This window comes from Oryx dammah, unplaced genomic scaffold (genome assembly GCF_014754425.2).
Source record: "Oryx dammah isolate SB20612 unplaced genomic scaffold, SCBI_Odam_1.1 HiC_scaffold_18, whole genome shotgun sequence".
NCBI lineage: Eukaryota > Metazoa > Chordata > Mammalia > Artiodactyla > Bovidae > Oryx > Oryx dammah.
Genome location: NW_024070202.1, coordinates 103,746,397 through 103,763,010, shown reverse-complemented (window position 1 = coordinate 103,763,010; position 16,614 = coordinate 103,746,397). Strand labels below are relative to the sequence as shown.

At 44.2% G+C, this 16,614-nt stretch overlaps 1 protein-coding gene across 2 annotated transcripts in view; it reads left to right on the top strand.

Moving 5' to 3' along the window:
* The window catches only part of SLC37A3 (solute carrier family 37 member 3), a 57,215-nt gene extending 45,955 nt beyond the window's left edge, over positions 1-11,260 (top strand). The window contains exon 15 of one of the 2 annotated variants that reach the window (XM_040259996.1): positions 11,213-11,260. In XM_040259996.1, the coding sequence (XP_040115930.1) occupies positions 11,213-11,245 (33 nt within the window). In that variant the 3' untranslated portion in view covers positions 11,246-11,260. Of the gene's footprint in view, positions 1-936; positions 2,295-11,212 lie in introns of those variants that run through there. The other variant, XM_040259995.1, reaches the window with a different exon arrangement.
* The last annotated feature ends 5,354 nt before the right edge of the window (positions 11,261-16,614 follow it).

Here is a 16,614-nt window from a genome sequence, read left to right as displayed (position 1 = left end):
ACTAAATATAATTTGGGAATTCTGAAGGAAATGTGTATGCCAAACCACGTAGGGTTAAAAAAGAAGCATTACTATAATTAACACTGTGGCTTGCAAGTTCTAAAATGAACCTTGAGTCTCTTGAGAAAGTATCTGTTGCACCTTAGATATTCTTGGCTGGAACTCTGTATTTTCTGGGAAACAGCCAATACAAAATAAGGCCTTGTGCTTTTAAAACATTGCTGTCTGTTGAATAAGCACGTGACGTGTTCTTACCACGTTATTGAGACAGTGCTCGAGACCGGTCCACTTGAGAGTCTGGTGACAGCTTCGGGCACCAGAGGGTGTATTTAGTATCCTTCCCCTCAGTTGAGGGCATCCTAATTGGAGGCAGCCTCCATTGCCCAAGTCCAGACATTGTCCTCCAGCCTTGTCCAAAGGGCCTTGGAGACAGCTCAGCACCTGGAATCCCCTGGAGTGGCCTTAAGGCTTATGTTCTCTGCTATCACAAAGGATGCTTCCATTAGCTTCACTGGTTTCTGGCTCCTAAAGGCTGGGCCCTATAACTCTGTGTTCCTCTTCTGATATCCGCCCTAAGCAGAGGGAGATATCTCCTGATGTACCTGCTGGTCTAATCATACCAGAAATTGTCATGGAAAACGGAATCTGTAGGAAGAAACACTGTTTGAAATCTGAGCTCCAGTATCAATTCTCTGCTCTACTTATAGCAAATTATTTCATTAGGTTCTTTTTTTGAGGAGACTGTAATGTTACATTAAGTATTTTGTTACAGTAACTGTAATTTTCAAAATCATTTTCTGTTTCATTAAAGATTAAGAGTTATCTTTGTATGAAGTCAAAAAGAACGTAGTCCAAATTCCTTATTATGTTCAAACGATGAAGCACTAACAGAATTAAATTATCACTGCACATTTAATGCTCTTTTTCTCTTCACAGACAAGTTGCACAGTTCTGTTTATTTCACCATTAATAGTGAGGGAAACGTGCTCTCTTATGCAAAGACGACAAACTCACGTATTGAGTGAGTGACTGGTGCCCACAAAAGAACGTCCGGACTCTTCTTTTAATTCACCCTATTTTGGGTTTGTCTTAACTCCAACATAACCTCAGATTGTCGGGCCTCTTTCAGCAGTGTCAGCCCCCGGAGATGCTGACCAGTTGAAGGCTGGGTGGTTTTTTCTACACTACAGGAATTAATGATTTTATTTATCGCTGTTGTTCCGTGAATGTACCGAATGGCCTGTGAATCTGCCAGCAACTCTGTTGGCCTGTGGAGGTTCATCCTTTTAACCATAAATGCTTTATTGAACTTGGACCCTTGTCTGGAAAGCTGAGTGACCACGAGGCGGTCGTGCCCGGTTTGTAGCAACAACACGCTCCACGAATAGAAAGGCTCGTTGCATTCTGCTTCGGTCATGAGTTTACAGAGAGCAGCTCATCTCTGAAGCATCTCTTCCTGGTACAGTACTCCAGCTGGGTCGAGCGTAAGCCTGTCTTGGACAGAGAATCCCTTAGTTAAACTCTAAGTGGGAAAAGTCACACTACGTGCCGAGTGGCTCAGTTACTTTGTGTCTGCTCTGAAGTCAATCAGCTCCGGAAGCAGAAATATCTTCCAGGGATTGTCAGCTGTTCTCCTCCATCTTTGTTCAGAATTACCTTCAACTCCTGAAAGTCTTTTGGCTTCCTGTCAAGGACCATGAGGTACCTCAGTTGTGAACATTCCAGGATGTAATTTATAACCGAAGTACTCAACCCCAGGCTTGTTCTCTGGGAACTTTTTAGGATCCACTAGGAAGCCAGTTGGCTTAACCCTGTTTTCAGAGGCTTGGTCTCTGTCATGCCCGGGTTCCTTGCGTTACCTCAGCAGAAGACTAGAATTAGAGAAAAAGGAAAGACCATTTGGCCTTCTATGCATGAAGTACATGACGTTGAATCACAGTGGATTACTAGGGCCTGAGAGGTATCTAGATATCTGTTCTTTAGATGTTTGTAGAATATACTTCTTCAAGGCTGTGAATTCTATACTAATTATCAATATTTTAAGGTCATCCTGTATATATATTTTAAATTATGAAAGTGAGCAGGCGAAAAATGTGCAATTTTGAGGGCTGCCTAATTTACATGGAATTAGGGGAAAATTTTCAACCTCTTGCTTTATACTCTCAAATGTGTGTTTATGAACTTGTTAATGTTATTTAATCAAGCAGACTTCCAATCAGTTAACTGCTCATTACTGACAGAAAGGGAAACTTTTGAAACACAGAAAGGGAAAATAAACTGACTTTTATAATAAATATCTGTCCGTCTGGTTATTTTCTTTATACTCTGAGCTCCGCGTTGTAGAATGTGATTCATGCCTGGAGAGTTCGTGCTCCTGAGTGTCCCCTGCTGACCAGCCACTGACCCCGCCGGACTGCCGGACTGTACAGGCCTATGTCTGCTGCCCTCTGAAAAAGCCTCCCCTTCTTTGTGCAGGCCTGTGCTGAATTTGGATGAGTGGCCTAGCTGTAGTTTAAGAATCGTCTGTGGATGAAGCCCATTTTGGTTATTTAGCCTCTTGGTGACCTTTGGCTGAGAGAATTTCCTCTCCCCTGCCATGTAATCAGTGTGGTCACACCTTCGTATCCTGACACCAACCATTGTTTTCTTGCCCCAGTTTAAACTTAGCTGGACAAGTGTTCCTCTGACCTCTCTGTAGCCCCCAAGCTGTACCTGCAATGAAATTATAAATAAAATAACTCCTTGGCATTGAATGAGTTATATCTTGCACTACGGGTAGATTGCCTATTGTTCTGGTTCTGGCAGTCTATGTGCGGGTTAGCTTTAAAGAACTCGTAAGAGTTGACCTCACGTTCTTAATGTTTTTCCCTTGAAGAAAAGGCCGTCATGAAGGTAGTTTGGAAAAGCGTTCTCTGAGGCCTCGATCTCTGACAGGATGCTCTGGCTTGCCTTTTCTGGTCACGTGGTGGTTTCTGTTCTCCTTCTGTGGATACTGAGTCGCTTCAGTTGTGTCCGACTTTTTTGTGACCCCATAGACTGTAGCCCACCAGGCTCCTCTATCCGTGAGATTCTCCAAGCAAGAATACTGGAATGGGTTGCCATTTCCTCCTCCAGGGGATCTTCCCGACCCAAGGATCGAACACACGTCTCTTACATCACCTGCACTGGCAGGCAGGGTTTTTTTTGCCACTAGCACCACCTGGGAAGCCCTTTCTCCTTCCTTGTCATTTCAAAGGGAGAAGGGCCCCTCTCCACTCCGGCTTTCTTTGCTGCTTCCTGGAGGATGGTCCCCACTGTCAATACTCACAAGTGTCTTGAGGGCCCACCCCTTTGTGTGTTATGTTCAGCGAGACAGAGGGTACAAGATGTTCTTGTCCACTCCTTCGCTCTCCTTTTCAACCTTCAACGTCCTCCCATCTCCCACATAGGTAGCTGACACAGCCCTTTCTTATCCCGACTAGTTCTTCTGACTTATGTCCTATTTTCCTTTTCAAGACCAAGTCCTTTGAGTTAACAGATGGTATCTGCTGCCTTCCTGGCTGTTGTACTTCCTCTTCAGCTAGGGAACTAACTGTATTTCCATTCATCCAGGACAGTCCTGGTTTATGTCTGATGCTCTGACATAATTATTATGTCATAATTAACAGCGCCTCTCTCTGCTCTCCCAAGTATTCTAGTTTGGATATCTTACCCTTAACTTCTGCCCTTTTTTATATATCACTACAGAAACAGTGCAATGGAATGTCATAGAACTTGGCGATCTTTTTTTTTCTCGTTCCTTTCTTAATCCTCCTCTTAAACTTGATGCCAGTAACCCCTTCATCTTCTCCAGGACTTTTTTTCCTTTGGCTTTTACGGCATTTCAATGTATTGAATCTCCTTACCTCCTGGTTTTTTTTTTACTGGGTTCTCTTCTCTGTTCATCTTCTGCTAGTTTCTATAATAGGGGTCACCAGCTTTCCCAGAGAGCTGTTCTTAGAACCTAACAATAGCTCTGTTAAGTCCTGAAGAGAGGTATGGCACCTGTTTACATAATACTATCTGGTGTTTAGTTAAGAGCAAGTCTCAAGGGAAGTGAGCTCAACTTATGTAGCCTCAGTCCCCATCCTGTCCCCACCCAGTCCACACTGCCAATTGCCTTCATGAATGGTTTTCAAATTTTCCTAAGTCAGAAGCCATTTTGAGAATCCAAAACCCATGTACCCTCTCCCCAGATCAAAATGCACTTATAAACAAACATTCAAGATTTGTTACAAGGGGCATCCCTGGTGGCTCAGTGGTAAACAATCTGCCTGCCAATGCAGGAGACTCAAGTTCGATCCCTGATCCAGGAAGACACCACATGCCGTGGAGTGATAAGCCATGCACCACAACTATTGAGCCTGTGCTCTAGAGCTGCGACTACAGAGGCCCATGAGCCCCGGAGCCTGTGCTTTACAACTGGAGAAAAGCCCTCGCAGTGACGAAGACCCAGCACAGCCAAAAATAAAAATAAAATTGTTAAAGAGGAAAAAAAAAAAGACTTATTACAGGGTGTTCGTGGACCAAAACTTGAAGCCAATCCTTGAGCCACAAAGTTAGAAACCTTGGTTGAGAGAATCGGGTGTACCTGTTTGCCTGAGGTTTCCCACAGCCCAGCTTCTGTCTTATTTCTTTATTGAATCTCCCACTGCCCCTCTACACGAACTTGGTACAGAATCAGACTGGTCATCTTAACTGTTGCTTAGTTGCTAAGTTGTGTCTGACTCTTTTGCTGCCCCATGGACTGGAGCCTGCCAGGCTCCTCTGTCCATTGGATTTCCCAGGCAAGAATACTGGAGTGGGTTGCCATTTCCTTCTCCAGGGGATCTTCCCAACCCGCGGATGGAAACCTGTGTCTCCTGGATTGGCAGGCAGATTCTTTACTGCTGAGCTACCAGGGAAGCCCAGCCATCTATTACTTGGCTACAAATGGCAGTATTTATGGTTTTTTGTTTTTTTTTTTTTGTAAGGAAGTACCAGTTTTTTTTGGTTTGGTTTTTAGATGAAAAAAAGCTTAACTGTGATAGAATACATGTAACATAAAATGTATGCTCTTAACCATTTTAAGTGTACAGTTCAGTATTTAACTACTGATACACTCACACTGTAGTGCTTAATGTCTTGTGTTGATTCACACTTTGTGCCCGTAATACCTCTTTTTAACTCTCTGTTTTCTGAGTCTTACTTTTACTTCAAGTCTTGGCCAAGCAACATGTGGTCCAAGAACAGCTTCCCAGCCAGCCTTACTAGCATCCACTGTCTCGCCTTTTTTTGGTAGTGAACGTAAGATTACTTATTTGGTGCTTACTGCTTACCTATTTTTGTATCTGACTCTCCAAGGAGATTACTGGTCGTTTTCTCCCAATGCCTAGTTCCTCGCATGGTTGGTGCTGAGTAAATGTTGATCATGTTGGAAAAGGTAGAAGGAAAAAGAGTGGAAAGGGCATCTAGTGGGTGTGTCTTCCTGACCCTGCGCCTTGCCCTTCCTCTTGCTGTAACTAGGACACCGCTTCCTGCAGTGAATGGCCAGGTTACTTAAATTGAGGTATAGTTGATTTACAATGTTGTATTAGTTTCAGGTGTACAGCAAAATGACTCAGTTTTATATATATATATGTGTGTATGTGTATCCTTTTTCAGATTTTATTCCTTAATAGGTTGTTAAAAAATATTGAGTAGACTTCCCTGTGCTATCCAGAGTATCTGTTTTATATATAGTTCTGTGTATGTGTTAATCTCCATGGAGCTTTTCCTGTTTACCCCCTTCTAATGCTCTTTCTTTCCTTTGAACTTCTTGAGCCATTACAGGTAGACTCTGAAGTCTGCCCGGGCTGAGTGGTTTTACTGCCTTATTTTATTCTCTGATTGTTTCTGGTTAAGTTGTCATTTCCTCAATTACATTGTGAATATGAAGGAGTCAACTCCATGTCCAAGGTTGCAGCAGTTATTTAATCAAGACAGCTGGTTTACCTTCCCCTGTGTGTGTGTGTGTGTGTGTGTGTGTGTGTGTGTGTTCGCTTAGTCACTCAGTCATGTCTGTCTCTGTGACCCTGTGGACTGTAGGCTGCCAGACTCCTTTGTCCCTGGGATTCTCTAGGCAAGAATACTGGAGTGGGTAGCTGTTTCCTTCTCCAGGGGATCTTCCCCACACAGGGATCGAAACCTGGTCTGCACTCCTGGCAGATTCTTTACTGTCTGAGCCACCAGGGAAGCAATGCCCCAATCATTTCCTGTGACCAAGTTTGTTTCAGCATATATCCAGAACAAATCAGATTCTGTATGGGATTTATATGTGTGAACACAGATAATACAAATTAAATTGTTATATATGTGTTATAAATAATTCTACGTGACTATATATGTATATATATAATAAAACTATGTGGTACTTTTAACTGCACACACGCATATAACTATATACAAATGTATGTGTACGTCAAGACTAGTATTTGAAAGGGCATTCTGTGCTTAAGCCCCAGGGGCGTGGTCTTCTCACCATCACCAGAACAATGCTTCATGTGTGTGCACCTCTTTTATTTGTTTATTTTCAGCTTCTCGTCTCCCTGGCCTCATTTGCTTCCTCCCTCCCTCCCTCCTTGCCTTCCTCCCTGCACACGACTTTTACAGGTGCCCTCCTATCCATCGCTGTGTCTTACCCCCTGTGACGTAGTAGGGCCCGTGATGGATCTGGTCCTTAGACTGGAGAGCTAAGGCTCTGAGAAGCTCATGGGTTTACCCGGGGAAACACATCTAATATCCGACAGCAGGACTGACTCAGGACCCAGGTCTTCTGACATCAGTGTTGGTTTCTGTGATGCCACGCGTCCTCTTCTCGTTTGACTTGAATCTCGTCCTAGGCTTCCTTCCAAGGTATATGCTGTGCAAAAGCTCTCGTCCTCCGAGCGGCAGTCCCGCAGGTGAGAGGCCGGCCAGACGCTGCGAAGCTTTGTCTTAAAACTGCCTGTCGCCTCGCTCCTGCTGCTGGGCTGAGTGCCCCTCCGCGCTCCAGGTTTGCCTTTTTAAAGAGCATCTCCTGCCTCTTTCCTGGTCCTTCCGCCTGAGGCTCGGGACGATCTCCCACCCGACAGACTCTGGTCTTCCCTCCTCTCGGCCGCGGAGTCGGTGGAGGTGGCGCTGTCACGTGCCCACCTGAGACAGCTCTGCCCCTTCCTCTTGACCACGGTCACTACTCTTACCGTTCTTGTTCTTCATTCGTGGCCAAGTTGCATAGCTTGTGGGATCTTAGTTCCCCAATCAGGGATTAAACTGGGTCCTGGCGGTGAGAACTCTTGAGTCCTAACCACTGGACCACCAGGGAGTCCCCTTACTCGTCTTTCTTTTCTTAGGATTATCTGTTTGTGGCTGTGCTGGGTCTTCCTTCCTGTGTGGGGTTTTCTGGGGGCGCAGCAGTGGGGTCTGCTCTCTAGCTGTGGTGCGCGGCTTCTCACTGTGGTGGCTCCTCTCGTTGCGGAGCACGGGCTGCGGAGCACGGGCTCTGGAGCACAGGCTCAGTGGTTGCGGTGCATGGGCTTAGTTGCTCTGCAGTACGTGGGATCTTCCTGGACCAGGGATCTAGCCTGCGTCTCCGGCACTGGCAGGCGGATTCTTTACCACTGACCCACCAGGGAAGCGCCGCCCCCCCAACGCACCCTTCTTTTTAATGAATGTTTAACTCACTTTGAATAACGGTCTTGCATCTAAAGTGCCATGAGTCAGCTTTTTCTCATCTGCCACTGCCCTCCGATTAAAGAAATAGCTTATTTTTCCTTTTTCTCCTTTCAGAAATTAGATAACAAGTAAAATCATTTGCAACCATTTTAAATCCCCTTGAATCCCAAGGAAGTTGCCATAACTTCATCATTAGTGAAATACTCGTAAAAATGCCACCCCTTTGGATGAAAATGTTCTTGTGGATTTTAACAGGATAACTGAATTTAGGTAAAGCCTTTCATCTGAGCGCTTCTAAGGCCCTCAGCTTGTTTAATAGTTATCATCACGCCCCAAGGAGTGACATCAGGATGCGATTTTATGTGTCTATGCACGTTTGCTTATTTACTTAGCATTTTGTTTGTTTTCTGAGGCTCATCATAGAGTTTCAGGAACCTAACTATTGCTGTGGATTCCATTAAAAAAAATAATACCTAAGGAGTAGCGTGCATAACTTGCCTTTGTTGCCTGGGATGAAGATGTTAATGAGGTTTCAAAAGGCAGAGAGACTCCTCTGGAACCAGGAGGGTGGGGCTAGGGGAGGAAGGAGCCGTGACTGAAGCAGAGGCTGCAGGCAGACTCGTCCCCAAATGCCCCCAGGTGTGAGAGAGGTTTCATCCTTGTTTGCATTACTAGGTCGGTTCTCCTAAAGATGATGATTTCTGTGAACAAGGTCTTGGAGAGAAGATAATTTATTAGAACTTTGAAAATTCAAGACAAGCCTGTGCCATGTCTGAGGGAAAGACCCTTAATTAAGACCAAAGCTCCCGCTCTTGGTCTCTGCAGTCACTTTGAGGTTGTTGAGACAGCGTCTGGATAAAGGGATGGGTTACTTAAGAGAAGAGCCTTTTAGAGAAAAGCCTAGCAAGATTTTTTTTTTTTTTTAGCCATCTTAGTTCCCTGACCAGGGATCGAACTCATCCGCCTGCAGTGGAAGTGCGGACTCTTAACCACTGGACCACCAGGAAAGTCCCAAAAAACATTAGCAAGAGTGGCCCACGGGGATGACCAGCGCTGGCCCCCTTCCCATATGTGTCTGCTCTTTGGCTTTGGCACAGCACCTCATTTCATGCTGCAGTATCTAACTAATAAGGCGATTTATGAAAATCAGCATTTATATTTTCCTCTTTCTACTCCCCAACCCCCCAAAGAAACTGCTGTTTGCTCGGAGGCTCCTTTCTTTGCCTCAGTTGCTCACACCTCTGGCCTCAGCAGGGGGAGACAAAGTTCCAAAGACCCTGCCCACTGCACTTCATTTCATTACTTTACATCCATCGGCTTTGAAACCCTTCTGGCTAGTCATTCTCTCAGAAGTTCTCAGTCCACCCACCCGCCCCCATCCCCGCCCCACCGGCCTCTTATCACCACTGGCGACACAGCCTGCCTGTTTCATTGAAAGATCAGGACTGTCCAGAGGTTCTCTGCTTGGGCAAGTCTCTCTTCTGCACAGGAACTGAGGCCTTAACGTCACTCTAAATTCCACTCCTTTTGATTACCTGCTCTCCACCCCGCCCCCCACCGCCCCGCCCCCCACCGCCCCGCCCCAGTTTGTCAGTTCTCTGGGCCTCTCTGGTGAGACTCTCACCCTTGCTTTGCACATCAGTTCTCTGAGTGGATGCTCTACCCATGTGCCCCCCAGCCAGGCCCTCCCACATGAGGCCATTCGTTGTGGGAGTGCTCTCGTTAGAAAATGAGTTCTACTGAGCGAAATCTTAACAGTTCTTCCAGTGGTCCTGATTCTCCCTTCCAAAACAATAGTGAAATTAAATTCAAGCCATGAAGTTAAAAGACATTTGCTCTTTGGAAGAAAAGCTATGACCAACCTAGACAGCATATTAAAAAGCAGAGACATTACTTTGCTGACAAAGGTCCGTCTAGTCAAAACTATGGTTTTTCCAGTAGTCATATATGGATGTGAGAGTCGAAGAATTGATGCTTTTGAACTGTGGTGTTGGAGAAGACTCTTGAGAGTCCCTTGGACTGTAAGGAGATCCAACCAGTTAATCCTAAAGGAGATCAGTCCTAAATATTCACTGGAAGGACTGGATGCTGAAGCTGAAACTCCAATACTTTGGCCACTTGATGCAAAGAGCTGACTCATTGGAAAAGACCCTGATGCTGGGAAAGATTGAAGGCAAGAGGAGAAGGGGACCACAGAGGATGAGATGGCTGGATGACATCATCGACTCGATGGATATGAGTTTGAGCAAGCTCTGGGAGTTGGTGATGGACAGGGAAGCCTGGCACGCTACAGTTCACGGGGTCACAAGAGTTGGACACAACTAAGCGACTGAACTGAAAGCAAGACAGGTCTATATTTTCCCTTGATATATTGAAGACAACTTCCATCTTTCCCTTTCAGCTTTCTATGCTTCTAATCTTAAATCTTCATTGAAGCTATTCTCCCTGCCGTTGCTTCCTGATCAAAGCTGACCATCTTCATTCTCTACTTTTGATGTTGTGACTACCTTCTTATTTTTTGAATTCTGTTTCTCTCCATTTTGATTTCCCCCTTTTCTTCCTAATCCTCAATCCTAAGAGAACTCTCCAGACAAAATTGTTTCATCTTCTGTGTTCCAGACACTTGTTCATACTCTATTTTTAGTTTTGTCATCACCTGTCTGCAAAACTCTAGCAAGTCAGGACTACCTTCTCATCATTTTGAAAAATCCTCTTCTACAGTACAAGGCACATGGGAGATAGAACTTAAATGTTTAATTTTCTCTGTGCCTGTTCTAGTACTTCTTTTACACGGTTCACTTCTTCATATTTTCCTAAAACCTCCTGACGACTACCAGATTTTTCTCACTAGCCCCTATTTGTTACTCATTTTCCAATCTTAAATTGCCTGGTGATCACCCCAACATCCTGCCAGCAGCCCAAAGTAATAGAATTCATTTTCTCACCCCAGTTCTGGCAAAGCTACTTCCCACATACTCTCCTACTGGTCTTGCTTAATAAGTTGCTTGAAACATTTCTGGGTAACCTTAGGCGTCAAGACACATTTTGATCCTTATTCATTAAGGGGCTGTCTCATTAAGTGACTGAGAATTTCCACTGAGCCCTAATTCTCACATTTCCTGAGTTGGCTTGAACTGTCAGTGGCAACACCATCAGCCCCAGGCTCACAGCCTCAAGGATACTTGCTGCTACGTCTTTCCCTGGCTCCTCGTCCACAGTCTCCAGGTGTTGCTGATTCTTCCCCCTTGCTTTTCCTTTTTTAACATTTTTATTGGGATGTGTAGTTGATCTAAAATGTTGCTTGTGTTTCTGCTGTACAGCAAAGTGAATCCGTTATACAACTGGCTTGCTTTTTGAACTTATCTTGTTGGTTTCTAAGTCAGTTTCCTCTACTGAATTATTCTCAAGGGCCTTATTTCTAGTGTCCCTCCTTCTAGTCTTCCCTTTCCCAGTCTGCCCCATGCGCAACTCTTAGAATAATCCTCCTAAAACAGTATTTTTGTGTTGTTTTTCTCCTGCTCAGCTATCAAAAGGGGGCTCTCGTTTCCTGGGTTAATGTTGACATCTTACAAAATCTGAGACATCAGAGATCTGAGGGTAAGTAGCGGTGATACTTCTCTTCTGCTGATTTTTTTTTTTCACCACACCACGTGGCTTGTGGGATCTAGTTCCCTGAGCAGGGATCAAACCTGCACCCACTGCATTGAAAGGGCAGAGTCTTAACCATTGGGCAACTAGGGAAGTACGTATATATATATATTAAAAAAAATTTTATTGAGATATAATTTGCATATATATAACTCATCCTTCAAAATATATAGTCGTTTAGAAACTACACTTCAATAAAAATTAATAAAAAAATTGAACAGTGGTTTTAGGGATAGTCACAGGTCTATCTAATTTTAGAATGTTTTCATCAATCCCCAAAGAAACATCATATCTCTTAGCAGTTGTTCTAAGTTCTATTCTCTGCCTTCCCCAGTTCCTGACAACTCATGATTTACATTCTGTATCCATGGTGCATGCTCAGTCGCTAAGTTGTGTGCTACTCTTTGAGATCCCATGGACTGTAACACGCCAGGCTCCTCTGTCGGTTGGTTTTTCCACGCAAGAATACTGGAGTGAGTGCCCAATATGCTACTGGAGATCAGTGGAGAAATAACTCCAGAAAGAGTGAAGGGATGGAGCCAAAGCAAAAACAATCCCCAGCTGTGGATGTGACTGATGATAGAAGCAAGATCCAATGCTGTAAAGAGCAATATTGCATAGGAACCTGGAATGTCAGGTCCATGAATCAGGGCAAATTGGAAGTGGTCAAACAAGAGATGGCAAGGGTGAACGTCGACATTCTAGGAATCAGCTAACTAAAATGGACTGGAATGGGTGAATTTAACTCAGATGATCATTATATCTACTACTGTGGGCAGGAATCCCTCAGAAGAAATGGAGTAGCCATCATGGTCAACGAAAGAGTCCGAAATGCAGTACTTGGATGCAGTCTCAAAAACGACAGGATGATCTCTGTTCGTCTCCAAGGCAAACCATTCAATATCACAGTTATCCAAGTCTATGCCCCAACCAGTAACGCTGAAGAAGCTGAAGTTGAATGGTTTTATGAAGACCTACAAGATCTTTTAGAACTAACACCCAAAAAAGTTGTCCTTTTCATTATAGGAGACTGGAATGCAAAAGTAGGAACTCAAGAAACACCTGGAGTAACAGGCAAATTTGGCCTTGGAATGCAGAATGAAGCAGGGCAAAGACTAATAGAGTTGTGCCAAGAAAACGCACTGGTCATAGCAAACACCCTCTTCCAACAACACAAGAGAAGACTCTACACATGGACATCACCAGATGGTCAACATCGAAAACAGATTGATTATATCCTATGCAGCCAAAGATGGAGAAGCTCTATACAGTCAACAAAAACAAGACCAGGCGCTGACTGTGGCTGAGATCATGAACTCCTTATTGCCAAATTCAGACTTAAGTTGAAGAAAGTAGGGAAAACCGCTAGACCATTCAGGTATGACCTAAATCAAATCCCTTATGATTATACAGTGGAAGTGAGAAATAGATTTAAGGGCCTAGATCTGATAGATAGAGTGCCTGATGAACTATGGAATAAGGTTTGTGACATTGTACAGGAGACAGGGATCAAGACCATCCCCATGGAAAATAAATGCAAAAAAGCAAAATGGCTGGCTGGGGAGGCCTTACAAATAGCTGCGAAAAGAAGAGAGGTGAAAAGCAAAGGAGAAAAGGAAAGATATAAGCATCTGAATGCAGAGTTCCAGAGAATAGCAAGAAGAGATAAGAAAGCCTTCTTCAGCGATCAGTGCAAAGAAATAGAGGAAAAGAACAGAATGGGAAAGACTAGAGATCTCTTCAAGAAAATTAGAGATACCAAGGGAACATTTCATGCAAAGATGGGCTCAATAAAGGACAGAAATGGTATGGACCTAACAGAAGCAGAAGATATTAAGAAGAGGTGGCAAAAATACACGGAAGAACTGTTCAAAAAAGATCTTCACGACCTGGATAGTCATGATGATGTGATCACTAATCTAGAGCCAGACATCTTGGAAAGTGAAGTCAAGTGGGCCTAAGAAAGCATCACTACGAACAAAGCTAGTGGAGGTGATGGAATTCCAGTTGAGCTCTTTCAAATGCTGAAAGATGATGCTGTGAAAGTGTTGCACTCAATATGCCAGCAAATTTGGAAAACTCAGCAGTGGCCACAGGACTGGAAAAGGTCAGTTTTCATTCCAATCCCAAAGAAAGGCAATGCCAAAGAATGCTCAAACTACCACACAATTGCACTCATCTCACATGCTAGTAAAGTAACACTCAAAATTCTCCAAGCCAGGCTTCAGCAATACGTGAACCGAGAACTCCCTGATGTTCAAGCTGATTTTAGAAAAGACAGAGGAAGCAGAGATCAAATTGCCAACATCCATTGGATCATGGAAAAAGCAAGAGAGTTCCAGAAAAACATCTATTTCTGCTTTATTGACTATGCCAAAGCCTTTGACTGTGTGGATCACAATAAACTGGAAAATTCTGAAAGAGATGGGAATACCAGACCACCTAACCTGCCTCTTGAGAAATCTGTATGCAGGTCGGGAAGCAACAGTTAGAACTGGACATGGAACAACACACTGGTTCCAAATAGGAAAAGGAGTACGCGAAGGCTGTATATTGTCACCCTGCTTATTTAACTTCTATGCAGAGTACATCATGAGAAACGCTGGACTGGAAGAAACACAAGCTGGAATCAAGATTGCCGGGAGAAATAGCAATAACCTCAGATATGCAGATGACACCGCCCTTATGGCAGAAAGTGAAGAGGAACTAAAAAGCCTCTTGATGAAAGTGAAAGAGGAGAGTGAAAAAGTTGGCTTAAAGCTCAACATTCAGAAAACGAAGATCATGGCATCCGGTCCCATCACTTCATGGGAAATAGATGGGGAAACAGTGTCAGACTTTATTTTTTGGGGCTCCAAAATCATTGCAGAGGGTGACTGCAGCCATGAAATTAAAAGACACTTACTCCTTGGAAGAAAAGTTGTGAGCAACCTAGATAGTATATTCAAAAGCAGAGACATTACTTTGCCAACTAAGGTCCGTCTAGTCAAGGCTATGGTTTTTCCTGTGGTCATGTATGGATGTGAGAGTTGGACTGTGAAGAAGGCTGAGCGCTGAAGAACTGATGCTTTTGAACTGTGGTGTTGGAGAAGACTCTTGAGAGTCCCTTGGACTGCAAGGAGATCCAACCAGTCCATTCTGAAGGAGATCAGTCCTGGGATTTCTTTGGAAGGAATGATGCTAAAGCTGAAACACCAGTACTTTGGCCACCTCATGCGAAGAGTTGACTCATTGGAAAAGTCTCTGATGCTGGGAGGGATTGGGGGCAGGAGGAGAAGGGGACGACCGAGGATGAGATGGCTGGATGGCATCACTGACTCGATGGACGTGAGTCTGAGTGAACTCCGGGAGATGGTGATGAACAGGGAGGCCTGGCGTCCTGGGATTCATGGGGTCGCAAAGAGTCGGACATGACTGAGCGACTGAACTGAACTGAGGGGAGCTTCCCAACTCAGAGATGGAACCCGTGTCTTCTGCGTCGTAGGCGGCTGCTTTACCACTGAGCTTCTGGGGAAGGCTCTGTACCTACTGTTGTTGTTCAGTTCCTCAGTTGTGTCTGACTCTCTGCGACCCCATGGACAACAGCACCCTACGCTTCCCTGCCCTTCACCATCTCCTGGAGTTTGCTCAAACTCATGTCCATTGAGTTGGAGATATCGTCTGTACCTGTGGATCTGCCTATTGTAGACATTTCATATAAATGGAATACATGGTCTTTTGTGATTAGCTCCTTTTACTTAGGCATAATGTTTCTGAGGTTGTTCTAACTGCGTTTTCTTAGATCCTGTATTTGTCTATCTGGTGTCCATTCATCAGAAGACCAACTATCTTAATTGTATTTTATTTTCTGTGTGATGCTCTGGCAATTGTGGCCTCAGGGCAGAGACAGCCCCCATCCCAGGACTAGCCAGCTCTTAGCCTTGGCAAAGGGCTTGCCCTGCAGTCCACTTTTCATATGCAAATAATCTGGTCCTGAGCCCACACACCAAACCAACCACACCCTTTATCAGACTCAGACACCAAGCCAATCTCTCCCCGTCCCTAAGTCAACTGAAAGCCAGGTGCCAAACAGCTAGGAGACAGCCATTCCCAAAGCCTGCCAGAATTATAGAGACTAGTCAGTCCTAAAGTTTTTATCCTGTCGTGTCCTGCCTTTCCTGCAGGAAACACAATAAAGGCTCTGGCTAAGGTTGTCCCCCTCCCCTTCCGTCTCCTGGTCCAAACCCGAGCTTCCTTGTGTAGTCTTGTGGGTGTGGTGTGCCCGCCTTTCAGGAACAGTGAGTAACAGAAATCTTTCAATGGCTTTGACCTCTCCTTGTCATCACTCAATCACCTCCCTAAATTAAAATCTCACAGGACTTGAATGAAAGTGTACTTTGTTTTTAGGCTACAGAGTTCAGTGTATCAATTTAATCTTATTTTTGAGATTGAAAGCTTCTATACTCTTAGATCAGAGAAGGCAATGGTACCCCACGCCAGTACTCTTGCCTGGAAAATCCCATGGATGGAGGAGCCTGGTGGGCTGCAGTCCATGGGGTCACTAGGAGTTGGACACGACTGAGCAACTTCACTTTCACGTTTCACTTTCATGCATTGGAGACGGAAATGGCAACCCACTCAAGTATTCTTGCCTGGAGAATCCCAGGGACGGGGGAGCCTGGTGGGCTGCCGTCTATGGTGTCACACAGGGTCGGACACGACTGAAGCAACTTAGCAGCAGCAGCAGCAGCATACTCTTAGATACCTTTTGTCCACTTACTAGTGAACTGAGAAAAGTGATTATTATCAATATATATTTCTTCTCATATCTTTTATAATTTTTCATTTATAAATGTTCATACCATATTAATGAAAGTACATTTGTATATATTTTTCTTCATTATATAATTGGATTATAAATTGCACCCTTAAGTATCGCAAAGGGTCTTATTTGTTTTTGTTCAATGCTTTTTGTCTCTGAATCGAACCATGTCTGATATTCTCTTTGTTTGAATTTGCTTAATGTAATATAATTTCCGTTTCAACCTTTCTGAATCACTTTGAGAACTGAATGTTGCCCATGTACCCTAATGTTCATTGCAGCACCATGTATAATAGCCAGGACATGGAAGGAACATAGATGTCCATCAACAGAAAAATGGACAAAGAAGTTGTGGTACAAGATATACAAGTTGGATTTAGAAAAGGCAGAGGAACCAGAGATCAAATTGCCAATGCACACTGGATCCTAGAAAAAGCAAGAGAATGCCCCAAAAAACTACTTCTGCTAAAGCCTTT